The 16,899-nt window shown below is 41.6% G+C and overlaps 1 protein-coding gene across 1 annotated transcript; it reads right to left on the reverse strand.

Annotated features, from left to right (window-relative positions):
* Positions 1–122: 122 nt before the first annotated feature.
* Positions 123–8,718, reverse strand: stc2 (stanniocalcin 2). The gene is made up of 4 exons (XM_005795417.2): positions 8,180–8,718; positions 5,708–5,850; positions 4,086–4,297; positions 123–3,890 (listed from the first exon to the last, which is right to left on the reverse strand). The coding sequence occupies exons 1-4, from the start codon at positions 8,316–8,318 to the stop codon at positions 3,527–3,529; spliced, it is 858 nt and encodes a 285-aa protein (XP_005795474.1). The 5' UTR covers positions 8,319–8,718; the 3' UTR covers positions 123–3,526.
* Between the last annotated feature and the right edge of the window lie 8,181 nt (positions 8,719–16,899).

Consider the following 16,899-nt stretch of genomic DNA (forward strand, 5'->3'; position numbering starts at 1 on the left):
TGTCCTCTAACCCGAGGGTACACCTGAGACACCGGGGCCTTCATTGATGCCCTGCTCGGAGCTGGATGGAAGATTTGCCTCCAGAAAATAAAATGGAAAATGATATCAGACAAATTGTTTTATGACACAAAATATTTTAATGAGAAAAAACAATACAGAATTGGAAGGAGCCAAGGATAGTGACAGGGGCTGATGCGATATGAACTCAAAAATATTCTTGTTTTCTTTTACCTTGTGCTTAACAGAGGAGAGCAACGTGACGTGGCAGCAGAGCACCAGGAACACAGGGGCATGGTTAGTTTCATTTTCCTCAGAGCACATACAAGAAAAGCCTTTCAAGCCACAATACATCATTACAAAAAGCCATATTTTAAACCTAATGACAGAGAGCTGAACAGATTGTCACTTTAAAACACATACAGTACATTCTCAAGAGGATTAGCTTATGTCCTGTGTTGGGATTATCACAGCAATCCCAACTTTCCACAATCAACTTTAAAAAAAAAAACAAAAAAAAAACACATTAAAATAATCAACAGCCTGAAAGCCTTAAGTATTACAGTCTTTAAATGTCCATAGGGAAATAAATGTAAAGAGAAAATAGAAAATGTGTTGATTGAGCCTAAATTTGTGTTTGCTTTTTGCACCACCCCCTCCACACCATGAGGTGCATTGTGCTCAAGTACTGTGCTTCCAGAGCTGAAGCATTACTCTGTGTTTGTGATCTTAAGGAGTAAGAGAAAAAGAGCAAAAGGTAAAGTTATGACAGAGTGAATCAACAATTTGTTTTGAAATAAGACGTTGACTGCAACCGTCTCCCTCGCCCTTTCACTCCTCCCTGCCTTCCCTGTGTTGCTGGCTCTTGGCCACGGCCCAGAGGAATTCTCTGGTGGCCTCGGTAAATATAACATTTACAATAACAATGCCAGAGTCCCTGTGTGTGGACTTAGCCCACTTCCTGGGTCCTTGCTGCACTGCCTGCAGCTCTAATGGGCAAAATAACAGGCCTTCACGTCTGACCCAGAGTCCGGAGAGGGATAGGGGCTAATTTAGAGACAGCCAGAGATCTGGAAGGTTTCTGTCAAGCCTGTTTCCTGCCCTCAGAGATGCCAGAGAGTGGCATGGCCCAAGCACAGAATGGGGCTAAATCGGGTCTTAAGGAGCCGTGTGGCGATGCGGGACTCGGTGGTGTGCTTGATAAGAAAACCAGGCTGCTCAGATGAAATATAGCTTTTGATTAGAGGGTGACTGCTGTGCTAATGTGGATCTCATGGCTAAGCTGTCCAGCACAAACTGACAATCATCCAAAGTGCAAAATCTAAGACTTCTGTGGCTCAACACCAATATAAAAATAACTCAACATTAAATCTTTTCACAACAAAGCAATTATCCATTCACATAAATCACAGAGAAGCGGTCACTGTGGACATTAACCAGCTTAGGCACGGTGATGTTTTATGATTTTTACATTTCAAACTTAACACCCTCCCCTGGCTGCACTTCACTGATAGCTGACCGAGAATGAATTACTCTTCATTGACTATTAACAAGCTGAAGTTAAACAGTGCTTTGCAGGAGTTGTTCGTACACCTTGAACTTTTTCACCTCATGTAGTAGCCACAAACGTTATTGTATTAAAATAGGATTTTATGTAGTACACTAGCACAACGAAGTGCATAATTGTGAAGTAAAACTTGAGATCCAAAGCTCAGGTGGAAAAATCTAATATAAGGACAACTATTAGTTGTGCACTCCACAAGTGTAGCCTATACTGAATGGTGGCTAATGCCAGAAAGACAGTGCTGAGGCAAAGTCATAGGAAGTCACTTTGGAAGTTTGTCCTAAGTCATGTTTAGCACACAACAAACATGTGAAAGAAGGTACTTCTTCTGGATAGAACCAGTATGTAGCTTTTTGCCCTAACTGCAAAATACAATGTGTGGCAGAACACAAACACTCCACCTTACTCTGAAAACACCATCAACATTTGAAGCTTTGTAGAAGGATATACTGGGAGGCTTTTCTTCAGCAAGGTCAGAGAGGCAAATCATGATCATAGTTGATGAGTAGATTGATATAGCTACATACAGAGCAATCCTGGAGAAAACCAGTTAAAGACTGAGGTGCAAGTTCGCCTTCTTGCAAAATAATCACCCTCACCCAGATCTAATGTAAGAATCTATAGCAGGGCTTGAAAATTCCCAAAGACTATTCAGGCAATCTGATTGAGCTCAAGCTATTTAGCAACCAATATGAAGAATATTCATTCTACAGCTGTGTAAAAATGGTAGAAACACACGTCAAAATGTTGTAACAGCCATCATTCAACCAGGTTGAATGACGGTGATCGAAACATTTCTCAGATTCCAGTTTGGAAGAGAAACAATGCATTTTCCTCCTACTTCACATTTATACACTACCTTGTGCAGCTCTATTGCATACAACTTGAATAAAACATATCAAAGTTTGTGATTGTAACAGAACTAAAATGTGAAAAAGTTTCATGGGTGTGAATTCTTTTAGAAGAGACTACACAAATGTTTCTGAAGCTCCGTTAGTAATCAAAGAGAGATTGATTTTTGCATGAAAATAAGACACATATCAGAGTTTACTCTATAATTGTGAGGCTGCAGGGCCCAACAAAATAAACATACATCTTTCTTTGTTCCTACACGATGAGCTTAAATTCTATCAGTCTTAGCTTTTATGTCTCTCTATGCAGATGAGCCATTATTATTTTTTGAACTATCTATAACCTCTTAAGAGCGCACTTTTGCTTTTAAAAGATGCACAGGTTTGTCGGCTTTATGGGCATCATGCACTAAGATTCATATGTGCCAGAACTGGACAAAACTTCTACAATTTCTGTTTAATCATCAAGTATCTATGAGGGCATTATAAACATTCTGACTCTGAAACAGCAAAAGGGTGTATATCACATATCTACACTTCAATGTATGATTGGTGCAATACTGTAAAGAGAACGACAGCACACTGTATACTTTGTCATCAATAGTATCTCAGTATTGCATATTGTAGCTATATTTATACATGGTCATATAAATATAGATAAGTTTATTTCTATGTACATTTTGATATTTCAACATTGCATAAAGAATAAAATAAATAATACAAATATAATCAAATCTTACAGCCAGTAATGATTTGAGAAATGCTATATTAGAGCCAAAAAAGACCTAACAGTTGACATAGTTATGGTAACAACTGTTATTCATTAAAAAAAAGAAGAAAAAAAACATTAAAAAAAAAAAAAACTGTGGCCTAAAGTCTACACCACAATTACCCTGCAAGTTTACCATGTGGGACTGCTGGAATGACTGGAGAGGCGGAAGAGAAAAGGAAAGATCGGGGACTTATTTCCTTTTGCTCAGTCTGTCTGGGAGTTTCTGCTTGTGTAGAGGCATGTGTGTGCATGTGTGTCTTCCTGTGATGGCTTGGATGTGTGCATAAGTCTGCAAATGTGGCTTTTTAAATGTTGCAAGAGGTACAAAGATCCCTTGAGGTTTCACCTTCGAATGTCGGCCTTGGGGTCTTCCTGCTCAGTCACCGCGGCTGCGTCTGGACTGTGGCGGCGGGACCCTTGACTGCGATTGCGCGGGTGAGCGTTGAGGGCTGCCTTACCAGCTCTTTCCTTGTCGCCTTGGCGTGGAAGGCGTGGGTGCTCTGGCTCTAGATGGGGAGAAGGGAAGGGGTGGTGGTGGTGTTCGACGACGGCGCTGGCAGGAGAAGGGACGAGGGAGGAGCAGAGGCTCAGGCTGTCGCACAGCGCCCCCCAGTTCTGCTCGCACTGTAGCCGGACGCTACGAGTTAGTGCTTCCTTGACTTCCTCGCCGCAGCTCAGGAGAATATTCACCAGCTCCACGTATGGGCTGGGCAGAGAGAGGCGGATTACTCACATGTATCCTGTGATTTAACATTTGGAAGTAAAATACATCATGATCTTGCACATTAGGATGAAAAACTGTGATGAGGCTACTGAAATGACTAGAAATAACTTTCAATGGAAGACTAGAATTGTAAAGAGTGAGACAAGAGAGAAGAGGTGACCCAGTGCAGCTGCTTACCCTTTAGGAAAAAGATCTTGGAAGTGGATCATCTCCACCATGACTGCCACATTCTCTTTTGCAGCAGAGCACAGGTTGTGTTTGATGTAGCACTCTCTCTGGAGCTGGAACACCATCTCCTTAATGGTCACACACTTTCTGCTGATGCAGCTGAACTTGTGGCGTAAACCGTGGGCCATGCACTTTAGAGCATCCTTGATGAAGGATTTCCCCTGCATGCATAACACAAAGACAAAGACACTGAAGTACCCTTGGATAAATGCACCATCAGCTAGCTGAAAAAGAAGGAAAAATGCCTCCATCTATTGGCTGGTATAACCCAGCCAACATGGGCATGTAGGACTTGTGGATTTTGCTCAGACTGAAGGTGGCCAGTGTTCACAGCGAGTTTCTCTGATGGACCCACTTGAATTTATGAAGGATAACTTATCAGAAAAATATTTTGGATACCATATGTGGGTCTTTGCTGGGTCTTAAATGGGTATTAAGAAAATCAGTTCAAATACTGCAACAAAGAGTTGCCCATATGGGTCCCAGAATTTGCCTTGAATGAAACCTATAAAGGCAAGTAACTTATTTAGCCCTTACATGTAAATGCTGTTTAACAAAATGTACAATATGATTTAACTTGTTTTCATTGGAATACACAAGAAATTGTTGTCCATACTGATAATAATACAATTTCTGTACTTATAGCAATATCATCTACAAAAGCCTTCTTTTTAAACTAGAAATTTTCCCATGCAGCCAAATTGCCATTTGTTGTAAGAACAAAAAAATTGAGGCAGTCTTCTTTCAGCCAGCTGACTGGAAGTGTGCAGCAAACAGGTGCAGGAGTGAGGGGGGCTGTTTTATTCATTTCCCAATAGACACTAGTAATGCTAAGGCAAAAATGTTAACAGTTAACCATGACTCTTATTTGTCATGGTGTCCAGCAAAGAACAGTAAAGTTTGCTAGCTGGCTTAGCTGTGCTAAGCCAAACTGAATAGCAAGTTTAGCTTCTTAACCCTGAGGGAGTTTCTGCCTGTGAAGAGCACATCTTAGCTGTAGTTCTCAGGCAGATGCTGATCATTGGTCGAAGAGTTTTCAATTGTTATACTACGTTTTAAATTGTTATCTATTTAAGCAATTTATTATAATCTACCCAAATGAAATATAGGAAAAAGTTGCACCACATTTTGGCTACACGCTAACAGATTGTTTTATCAGTGACTGCACCTGTTTTGTTGTTTTAGAGCATGTGTTGAAGAATGAACTCTGGAGTCGGTGGTTAAATGGTCTGGTTTCGATTAAATTTATGTAACCGACACTCATAGATGTGCATTCCTAGTGTGTGGCCTTATGGACATATTAACACTGTAGTCAAGCCTGATTTGGCCGGGTGTCAACCTCCGCTATGTATGAAAAGTAAGCTAACTGGGCCCCAGGCCAGCTGGCACACAACCCCGGGGTTCGTAAGCAACTCATCTTCCGATCAAAACCGAAGAGATTAAATGTGAAGTGCATTTCAGATAGCACATTTGAAAACAAACAACAACAAAAAACCCCAAACATTTACTTTGCGGTTTTAGAGGATAACCGTGCAGCAAAATGTCTGCAAACAGACAGACTAGCTTAGTACCTGAGAGTCGAATTTGCCAGCGTTGTGCAGAAACGTCATGCAGATTTCCTGCAGCCCTCGTATCTCGCAGGAGTTATTCTCAAAGCACTCAAACACGCCGCAGCCAACATCCCCAGCACTCACCAGGCAGTGCTGGATCTCAGCTGGAAAAGAAGAACAGGTTAGGCGAGAGACCTTATGTGTTCACAGCAGAGATGACACATGCTGAAAGGGGTGACGGCTATAAAGACAGTACAACTTGAAGGCACAACTTCACTTTGGGTTTAATCACAAAGCGTATGAGCGTATAACTATTTGCACAGACGTGGACCGTCATTCGAGTCTTCATGGCATCGAGCCTAAGACGGGGGAAAAAGGATGCTGAGGGAAGATGGGCATCAGGAGGTGGGGAACACTTGGTAGGAGATGTATATATATTGTGTCATTCTGCACCACAGTCATCTGCACTGCCTGGCATTGAAGTGGGATGGTGCATTGCAGATATTCCTTTTACAACAAATGCAGCCATATCAGTTTATGTCGTTCTCTCTGAGAAACGTGTATCAACAAGTACTTTAGTACTGCTTTTGCAGAGAGGAAAGTTGCACGTCAAAAAAGTCACAATAATGCAGACGGGGATGCACAAGCGGCAAAAGAAATCGATGCATGAAAGCATCAGCTTAGTTTGAACTCATGGCATTCAAATGCAAATGTTACCAGAAAAATACATTTGATCGAGACCTTAAAACTGTTGTGTTTCATGTCTTATCCTAGTTGTGCCGATAACTGTAACCCAGACCTGCAGTGCTCTGAAAACGAGCTGCAATTCGGATAGAACCAAACGGGTTTATGACACTTGCCCTATTGTTACTGTGGACAGTCCAGTTGGATAATGTACAATTAAAGTACAGCTCAGTGGTAGTTTCTGAAAGCATTCACTCCTCAGAGCGTCATTCTGTCAGGGAACGGCACAATCACTTGGGGTAAAAAATTAAAAAAAAAGTTATCAGTAAAGCCCAAACAGGTCTCCAGTTGCCTTTTCTGTGATGCCAAGTCAATATCGATTGTATTGTTGACAGCTTGCAGATATCATCATGAATCGGACTGCAAAGCAACAAATGCAAATATTGGTGAGCAATAAACTCCTAAACTAATTGCATAGGGACCTCTGGAGTTACTGGACTTCATTAACACCAAAAAAAATTTAAGTTGTGTGCAAGTCAGGCCCACCCAGTTAGCACCTCATGGGCTTAAAGTACAAGTTCTACATTTTGTCTATTATAGGACCAATATTTGTGAAAGAAGAGAGCTCTTAGTCTCTTTTGGCAACAGGACGTCCTCATACTGAGACCAGCATATACTGTATATCGCAATGCATAGAGTGGTCAACCATGGCGTAAATTACACACAAGTTAGATTTTTTTTTAATGCAAACAACTAAACGGGATCTGTCGCTTGCAGAGCGGCACGCACATAACTGCTACTGCTTCTGATGACGATGATGACTGGTGATGACGCCGATGTGTCAGAGGAGACTGCGCACCGTTCGCGTCCTAATGAATGAAAGGTGACTTAATAGAAATCAAGCTTGTCAGCAAAGACTATCTGTTCCGGGTGACCAGAAGTATGGAGGGGGAGGTGCGGGGGGGTGAGTTGTGTGCAGGGAGTTGAACTTTAGTGCGCAGGAAAAGTGAGCCGCTGTCAGCAGTGCTTGTTTTGGCATCGCGGGAATGCGCTCGGATTGTACGAGCTCGGCCGCAAACGTGCATTGAATTACACCGCGGCGTTACCGGGGGTGTCTGCTGCTGCTGCGAGACCTGCGCTGGGAGTTTGTCCCCCATTTCCCTGGTGAGGAAGAGGAAACGTAACATTGATGTTCTGATACACACGATCGCTCGCCTGTCAGGCTTGCTAAAGGACGCCCGAGGCGAAAGTACAGGTTTTTTCTCTCCCCCGGGAGAATTAAGACTGAGCTCTCCCACCTGTATTTTATGGAGATTATAGATGCATTAGTTCGTCTTTAGCAGCGATCCGCGACAAGAGCGCTAAAATCTTGTAACTGATAGATTACATCGCCCATCAGCTCTTTCCCTCCCTCCCCCCCATGCAAAAGAAAAAGAAAGGTTTTCTTCAGACAGCTGTTAACACCTAGGCTACACGCGCGCGCACACGTCCACCGGAGCGCGCCCTCACCTAGACGTGCAGCCGTGTGGATTACCTATCACCTTGTGCCGTTCTATTAATAGTTTACCAACGTATTGAATTTCCGTCTGGGAGTATTTACAAAATATCGCCTTTCATAGGAGTCGGGGAGCGTCGCTCAACGTGAAACGACGGAATTTAAGCCAAAATTGCGGATCCCGGAGTTTGCCCAACAGTGCCTTCCGGCATGCTTTAATTTGCAGCTACAGAAACACGTGTCCCGGGCAAACCCCCCCCCCCCCCCCTCCAAATTCCCCTTCCCGTTCCTCTGCGGATACCTCCCCGTCTTACCTGTGTTCTGCAGGGAAAGGCGTCCTTTCTGGCTGGCGGGCTTCTCCGGGGGCAGCTCGTGAAAATCAATATTATCCGATCCCACCGCTTGCTTCAGCACTGACAAAACCAGCAGCGCCACGGCCAGCTTCACCAGCATTGCGTCTCCGGCAGTGTGCCTCCGTTCCCGGCAAAGATCCGACAGAGAGAGTGCGTGTCCCTGTGTGTGTGCGCGCGTGTGTGTGTGTCTGCGAGGGTTCACCTTGGATCAACGACCGGCGCAGCTGCGACTCGGTGTGTCATGGAGCAGCTGTGTGGGACTGAATGCATGAGCTGGAAGGGATGCTGCCTATATTTCTCTAGAGCCCCGGGTGTCAATTTGGATGAAGGAGTTAAGCAGGTGTTGTCGGTCGGGGCATCGCAGCCAATCGGAGTCGAAGAAACCCGCGTCCAAGGTTTTAGGGGAGTGTCCACTTTAAAAGTATCCTTTTTGCCGTAAAACTGGCGTCTTATGGCAACGTTGATGATCTGCAGTGATTCAAAAACTGCAGGTCTGTCAGTGATGGAATATCTGGTCTGAAGATAGTTTGCATTCGAGACGGTTTGCGGGGAAAATTGGGAGACTTTAAGAGTCCTGCATTGACAAAAGTTGGTTTGTTTAAAACGAAGGGGGCAAAATGTACCTGTACCTTTTCAGCTGTACAGTCTGCAGCCTGTTAAATCACTCGTAAAACAGCGAGTGAAACGACCACAAAGCTCTACAGTGACTCCAGAGAAGCCAGTGCAAAAAAAAAAAAATACTCAGGGGGGAAATTATACTTTTACGACGCAATCTGGTCAAGCAAATATAATTATTTTAAGACTTTGCAATAACAGTTAACTGAAAACAGAATCCTTCTAATTAGAAGGCCTTTTTCTTCTTCTTCTTCTTCGCATTTTATGAGAAATTTCAAGATTTCTGTTGCACAAAGCCCTGTTTATTCTGTGACAACCGGGGTCTGCAAACCACTACAAGGAGTGACCTGAGAACAGAGGGCAAACATTGGCAGAAGTCAAAGATATTTTTTCTTCCTTTTTTTTCCCTTTTTTTTTCATGAGCAACATTCAAAGGTGCCATGGGCAAAAATGGTAAACTTAATGACTCTGCAGGAGGAACGTTATGTTTCCAGTGACTTTGGGTGAACGCCTCTCTATGTCTATAGGAGCCAGAGGTGCAATGCAAGCTCCCCTGGATTGCCGTGTGTTGTTACACCATTCATCATGCCAAAGTTCTGACTGCCATCAGGGTGAAAGATGGGAGCCTGCACTAAGTTCTCCAGCCTCAAGGGGGCCCACTGATACTAATTGTTTAAAATCTTTTTTTTTTTTTTTGCACAAGCACAACGTCACAATGGAGAAGTCAAACTACTGTCCTAAACAACCAGAGACCCAGCAACGACAGGGAAAAAACACACACACACACAGTGACTGTGCCTTGTAAAATCATTTATACACCTTCATCTTTTGCACATTTTGTCACGTCACAAGCACAAATGTAACATCTCAATTTTAGTTGATTTTTTTTTCTTTTGCATTTGTATTAAGCCCCTTACTTTGAAGCCACCAAATCAACCCAATGCACCAAACGTCCTTTAGAATATCCACCTAATTAGAAAACAGAGTCCATCTGTGCGTGATTTAATCTCTGTGTAAACACAGATGTGGTCTGAAGGTTTGTTTAAGAAGATTAATGAACAAACAGCACCAAGGCCGGGGAGCAGAGCAGAAAGGTCAGAGATAATGTTGTGAAGAAACCTAAGGCGGGTTCTGAAGCAATATTCCAAGCCGTGAACGTCGCACTGTCCCATCTATTGTCTGAGATGTGGTTTCCACTGAAGCTGAGAGGCCCGAGCAATTAGAGCGCTCTGGAGGGAGTCCAGAGATCTATAGTTCAGGTGGAAGAATAACTTATAAAGACAACTACTAGTGCACATAACAAATCTGCCGTTCATAGAGGATTGGCAAAAGTAAAGCCAACGTGGACAGAAAGCCTTAAGAAGTCACATTTGCAGTCATGTGGTAGACACAGACATAACCCTGAAGACTTGCAGCCTTTATTGCACTGAAAGGTGTTTCTACAAAGTATGCAGATGCATCTACTTCTGATTCCTAGTTGTAAAAAAAAAAACATACATAATTTTTTCTTCCATTTATCAAATAAAATAGTTCATTTGTGTCGGTCTATCACAAAAAACCCAGTGAAATATTATCAAAGTTTGTGATTTGTAAGGTGACAAAATGTAAAAAAAGAAAAATAAATAAACCGGCGTGAAGACTTTTGCAAAGCACTGCAATACTTCAGGCAGCCTAGTTTTTCTTTACATCCAACACTAAATGTCTTTCTGACTGCGGGCACACCTCGGGGAAAGCAACATTGACGTGACATGCAAACTCCCAAAAACCTCAGCTGGTGGTTTACTGCTAAAACTCTCAGGTGTGAACCGCAGTTTAACCTCCATCACTCGGCAGCGTAGTAACGAGTAGCAGGAACGTGGTTTGGAGTCTGTGTGCAACGCGCCACTGCTCAGGCGCCCCATAAATGAACATGGGGAAACGATTGGTGGTTTAGTGTGTGACAAACAAAAAGGCCTCTGATTGACTCTGGCCTCTGATTTCATAGATCAGTGACTTTGAAATCTGTTTATGATAACATTTCATTTACTTTCATAAAAATCTTTTTCATGAGAAAATCTGGCATTGTTTGATGGAAAAAGCTTTTAAACCAAAGCTATATTTAGAGTGTTATTGAAATTAGCCTACAGCGGGAACTGGACTACAGCGCCATCCTAACCAAAATGGTGATCACTCCAAGCTCTAAATATAGATAATTATTATCTTGGGGCTGCAATATCAATCGTTTTAATTGAGCTCGGTAGTCAGCAAAATGAGCCACAGCTCTGAAATGCAAAGAATTTTGGTAAGGAGAGCAGAAAAAAATCCCCTCAGCACTTTGATATTCTTATTATGCCCTTATTATAGAAATGTTAGACTTCATTCCCTCTCTGCCATTTGGTTATCTTACCCGTCTTTGTTTTTAAGTTTGTGTTATTACGTTGCATTTAAAATGCCCTTATTAGAGGCTTTCTATAACTCACAGAAGAAAGAAATAAAGTTGTTCCAATCTTTGGTTAAAAGTTGGCATTATCTTAATCTGGGTATTCAGCCGTTTGGATTTCCATCACGCTCACACAGGGGGGTGTAGCACACCGTGACACACGTCTGGAGATGAGCTTAGTGTTCAGTGGAGCCTTGACCACAAGCTGGAATCTCCAGTTCAATTGACGTCTGTTAGGCACAGCCCACGCTCTCCACACACCCTTGATTTGGCCCAATCGCCATGCTGCAGAGAACCACAGGCTTGTAATAGAGAGAGAGAGTGTGTGTGTGTGTGTGTGTGTGCGCGTGTGTTTTATGAGTGTTAGCACTGCCCTCTGATGTTGCATTCAGGTTGTGTGGGAAACAACTGCTGCAGACCTTCAGCCCAAGGTTAACATCCAGAAGATACCTGATTATAACGCTTGCTTACACGCAGGCTTTACTATCCCTGCAATAATCGTTGGGACGTGCACATCATGAAATACCTAGAAACTATGCAACAAGTCTTTTGGTAATCCAAAAAGCTGCTACGCTGTGAAAAATCTTCCTCTATTGAAATGTTAAAAATGTTGATTACAGGGGTTTAATATTATACTTGAGATATGGGACGTATGTGCTGAATGCGGGAAATAAATCTAAACCAGTAAATATATCACTTCAAATAAATCTTGAAATCTGTTTACGCATTTATTACTATTGAATCACGTTTTGCTTTGTACTACTAATACGTAAATGCTATTCCCCATTTTTTGAGCAATTCAACAACTTTTTTTAGTCCATTTTTTTCCACAGCAATTCTTCCCTTTGTATGGAGACAATTCACTTGACTGTTCTCTTGGATTCAGTGTAGTTTCTTAGTTTCTTTTTGTCAGGACTCTGGGTTTTTGGGTTGGTTTTGCTTCTCATTTTATTTAGCTTTATGTTTTAGTTCATTTTATTTTATCCCTTTGTGGTCCTTTTGATATTATTATTTGAGGTATTTAGTGTAATTAGAATTGTCTTATTGCTTTCCTTATTTTCAGTCCTTTACAGTATTTCTAGTTATTTTTATTCTTTAGTTACCTTAGGTTCTGTCCTTGTTTGTCTGAATCCATGTCAAGCCTTCTTTAGTTTATTTCTATTTTATCCTTCTAGTTATTCCTTATTCCAGCCTCCCTGCAGTGTTTCTAGTAAAGTTTATTTCTTAATTTCATCACCCTAGGTTCAGTTATTCTTCCATGTCCGAGTCTATGTATATCGTCCTTTAGTAATTCTAGTTAGGTTATTTCTTAAGTCCCTCTAGCTCCCCCCCTAGTGTTACTAGTTTTTATTTTGTCACTAGGTTCAGTTAGTCTTTCTTCAGTAATTCTAGTTAGGTTCGATTTTCTAGCTTCTCTAGCTCTATGTTCCTTAGTACTTATTATTGTTAGATCAGCCTTGTTGCTATTTAGGTTTGATTATGGTTTCCCTCATATCTTTCTCTCCTAGTTCATCAGGTTTACTTTATTCTTAGTGTCTTTTGTATTAGAAGTATTTTTCAGCTCCGTTTCCTCCCTTTTGTGTTCCCAGCAGATCTCCTTAGTTTCCCTGTGCCAGGGAGATTAAGGCACTCAATTTCCTGTGCCAATTACTCACACCTGCAATCACTCTTCTCCTCTAGCTAAGCCCTTGTTCCAATTACTACCTCCCATTACTTAAGCTCCTCTTGTTCAGTCACAACTCGCCAGTCCGTCTTGTTAGCCTGCTTGTCTCTATTCTCATCATTCCCTCAATGTACCTTAGAATCTCTTTGTGTCTCAGTTTTGGATTTGCTTTGGTTTGTTCTTGTGTTTCCCTTGATTGTTCGTTTTTTTGTAAGTTGGACTCTGAATTTGTTAATTAAATTTTCTAAACCACGGTAGGATAATCTGGAGTCCTACCAGGAGTCCAGATTCTGGATCGCAACCACTGATTGGTTTGCGATCAGTGGATATTCAACTGATTTCAAACCAACCTGGTCTGTAGACATCGGTGTAAGTAACCCCTTCATGCAAGCCTGATGGTCTTGTAAAGCTCTGCAATATTGTGTTTTCCAGCCCTCTGTTGAGAACTTCATGTTTCTCCAAAGTCTAGACAGGCATGCGCTGTCAAGTACCCAATTAAGTAATGACAACCCTAGAAAATACTACAACAAAATATCGGAACAGTTCCTTCAGTGGCTTAAATGTTGTTGTTCCTGTTAAAAATACATATTGTGCATACAAAGCAAAACGGTGCTATCAAATTCTCAGGGACATCATGGCAGGAACAAAGCTTTGACTGGCATAAAGTTCATTCCCATTGACTGCTGCATTGTAAACATACAGAAAGCAGACATGTGTTCTGAATTGGGACCCCTGGGGATCTGGCAAGTGATGCACCAATGAAACCACAATAGAGAGGCCAGCCTGGGGTGTGTGCTGGCATGTTTGTGTGTAAATCGTGGGTGGGAGGGGAGAGGAGATGCTTCTCCTGGAGGGGGGCTTCTGTAACAGCTATTAATGTTACCAATTTACAGACTCCTTATTTCGCTTTACGGGAAGTATGTGGGTGTAATTTAGTTACAAGTGAAGACTTTGTAGTACAAAGCAGCAGTATGACAACTAGTGAGTGACTCCACATGCAGCTTCTCTAAAAATACCACACTAATATTGCAGTCACTTTTATGTGTAAAAAGGCAAAAGGGAAAGTATAATTGCAGACAATATGTTTGTTTTTGAGGGTTTTGTTTTTTTTTGCAAACTTTCAGACGTTATTCAGAAAAGTCTATTGCGTGGCAACAATGTTCAGAATCTATTTACAGTAAATGTTTGTCTTGACTACTTTAATTCATTTATTTATTCCTTCCTGTCAAGAGCAAACATGAGCATAAATAGAATCAGTTTTTTTTTCTTATATAACTACCAGCAAGAAAACAAAGAAGTCCATAAAGCGTATTTAAAGCCATTTCCAGAACAGAGCCCTGTTGTGTAATTTGTAAAAAATTTCCACCCCTAGGGCTTTGCAAAACCACCTTTCACTACAATACAGCTGCATATCCTGCAACTAAAATTGCTGGTAATTCTGTTTGTTTTTTTTCTTTTTCTTCAAAATAGCTGAAGTTCAGTCATGAGAATGGATTGTTTCTCTAGACTTTCACAGGGACATTGTAGGCATATTCATATTTATTTCTGTTTTGGGTTGTCTGAAAACCTACGCTCTCTAGTGGACACTAAGGGAATTAAAGACTCGCCAGTTGAGTAATAAAATGGGTGCATGTATTTTAGTGCCGCTGTCAGTGCAAGAGCCACAAATGTCAGTTTGTAACATTGGTTATTGTTGTGTATGCCTTTTGATATTTAGATATTTTCTTAAAAGTGAGATTTTTTTTAGTATGTTTTTTGTGGAAAAGCGCCACCTAGTGGAAGTATTTGAAAATACACGGAAAGTGCTGCGTCACGGTAGATCAAAAAATAAAATTGTAGGTGACGTGTTTAGCTTGGCTCTACGCATTTGTTGACTCATATGTGGGAAGCTGTGCAAGATTGAAGAATTATTTTTGATATCTGCTCAAAGTAAAGTTCGCCGTTCATCGGATTTGGTGTGAATTATTGTAAGTACGTCTAAGAGATGCACAAGAGTGTATTGAGGAACAGCAAGTCAGCTAAAACCCAAGCTAAGGAACGTTAACAAAAGGAAACTGAAATGCATTGAGCAATATAGTGGCTCTACATTGAAACGAATAAGCAGCCATTACAGTCAGGAATAAAGCATGTTACTTTCCTACCACAGCTATCTTCTGTTACAATTGTCATATGAATTTTCTTTGATTTACTAGTAAGTTGTTGCTCTGATTGCATAGGCCCCTTGTCTTAAAAGGTAAACCTCCACTTCATTGTAAAGTGATTTGTAACTCCTAAGAACTTTTCTCGAAGGGTTTCCCTTTATTGAGCTCCATTCATTTTTCCATAGACTCTGACCAGCTTCCCTGTTTCTGCTTAAGAATTTCTTTCCACAACATTATGTTGCCACCACCAAGTTTGCTGTGTTAGTTGTCAGTCTCACTTTTTGCATGAAGACCAAAAATTCAGTTTGGCTCTGATGTGACCTAAGCCACTTGTTTTGGGTTTGGGCGTACCTTACTTCACCTGGGGCAAACAAGTGCTACTTGACTTGTAGCATCTTAAGGAGTTCTTTAAATACAGTATTCTTTTCGCCACTCTTCCACGGAATCCAAATTTATGTGTCCCATTGATAGATTCTCAACATATTCTTCCACCTGAGCTTTGGATCTCTGCATCTCCTCCAGAGAATGATATGTTGGTCTAGAATTAACTTGTAAAACCATGCACTTCCATTCCACTGAAAAAATTATAAACTACTTTGTGTTGTCTATCATAAAATCTCAGGAAAAATAACACAGGTTCAAATGATTAAAAAAAAAATCTTTGCTATGCATTGTATGTACTTTTTTTCTCAATTTAATTCATATTTCATAGTAAAACATACTTGAGCCATTGGTTTACCACCAAAAAGAAGAAGGTCACTTCTTTATCTCTACGATTATATGCAGGCAAAAACAAATGTCAAATATGTCTTGTTAAACTGGGTTATATGCCTGAAGCATGTAACCTACTGGAGTTGTGTAATGCATATAGCCTCCCTTGCATTTGGACATTTCTAAGTATGACAGATGTTTAGTCTCCGCAGTGTTTTTAGAGGGTCATCACAAAATCACGACCAGTTTCAAACGGTGTTGGAAAAAGCCATAAAAACATGATGTGAAGAGAAAATATCAGTGCAGTAAATCCCAGCCGAGTTCTGGGTCTCGCTGTGTAAACACACTGTAACTTAAAAAGTCCCACGGAGGAGAGGAGAGAATGAGCATGAGACGGCAGCGGTGTTGGCTTCTGAGAAGTAGAAGCTGCGAAATATCAAATACCACAGTCTTCGAGGAACCTGAAGACGATATCTTAGCTTCTAAATTTGACTCAGCCAAGATCTGCATGCACAGTATGCTCAGTTTAGATGCAAGACAACAGGGCATTTATGGGTCTTTAAACGAAACTGCGATTTGAAGATGTTGACCTGCTAAAGTTGTTTTTATAAACCTTTCTGCATAATGCGGCAGAAAGAAAAAGTGCAGTCTCATTGCTAGGTGTAGGGGATGGGGTGAGGTGAGGAAAGGGGTGTATGGCTCCTCTCTGCCTTGAACATTAATGTACTCCTTGGTGTGTTAACTCACCTGACTCATGAAAAGAGAGGTTTTACTGGCCCAGCTCAGCAGGCCAACTCTGGGCTCTGATTCCAACTGGTGTGAAAGCGCCACATGTCAGACTTAACTCAGCCTGAACAATGTGCTATTATAGACTTCACTCCGTATGGGTTATAATGCTACAGCGCTGGCAGATTACAAAGTGCCCCATCTCATTACTGTCTATATACGCTTGCGGGCCTCGTCAAGACAAAGGAGTCATTGAGTGTCAAGGGGAGAGAGATGGAACGTAGCTGTCCCCGAGAGCCCTCACCTTGGCCGCTTCCATGAGGTCCGAGGTGATGTCATCGTGGCCGGAGACACAGGGGTCGACCCCTGTGGTAGATCGAGATGCTGGGACAAACGAGAGCAACCA

Source organism: Xiphophorus maculatus, chromosome 23 (assembly GCF_002775205.1).
Source record: "Xiphophorus maculatus strain JP 163 A chromosome 23, X_maculatus-5.0-male, whole genome shotgun sequence".
Taxonomy (NCBI): Eukaryota; Metazoa; Chordata; class Actinopteri; order Cyprinodontiformes; family Poeciliidae; genus Xiphophorus; species Xiphophorus maculatus.

Bases quoted from the DNA above. Each gene is read 5' to 3' on its own strand.
- stc2 (XM_005795417.2), bottom strand. From the start codon at position 8,318: ATGCTGGTGAAGCTGGCCGTGGCGCTGCTGGTTTTGTCAGTGCTGAAG. The intron at 4,298-5,707 runs GTACTAAGCTAG...TTATGCATGCAG, and splicing joins CTGGCAAATTCGACTCTCAG to GGGAAATCCTTCATCAAGGA. The intron at 3,891-4,085 runs GTAAGCAGCTGC...CTCTCTGCCCAG, and splicing joins CAAGATCTTTTTCCTAAAGG to CCCATACGTGGAGCTGGTGA.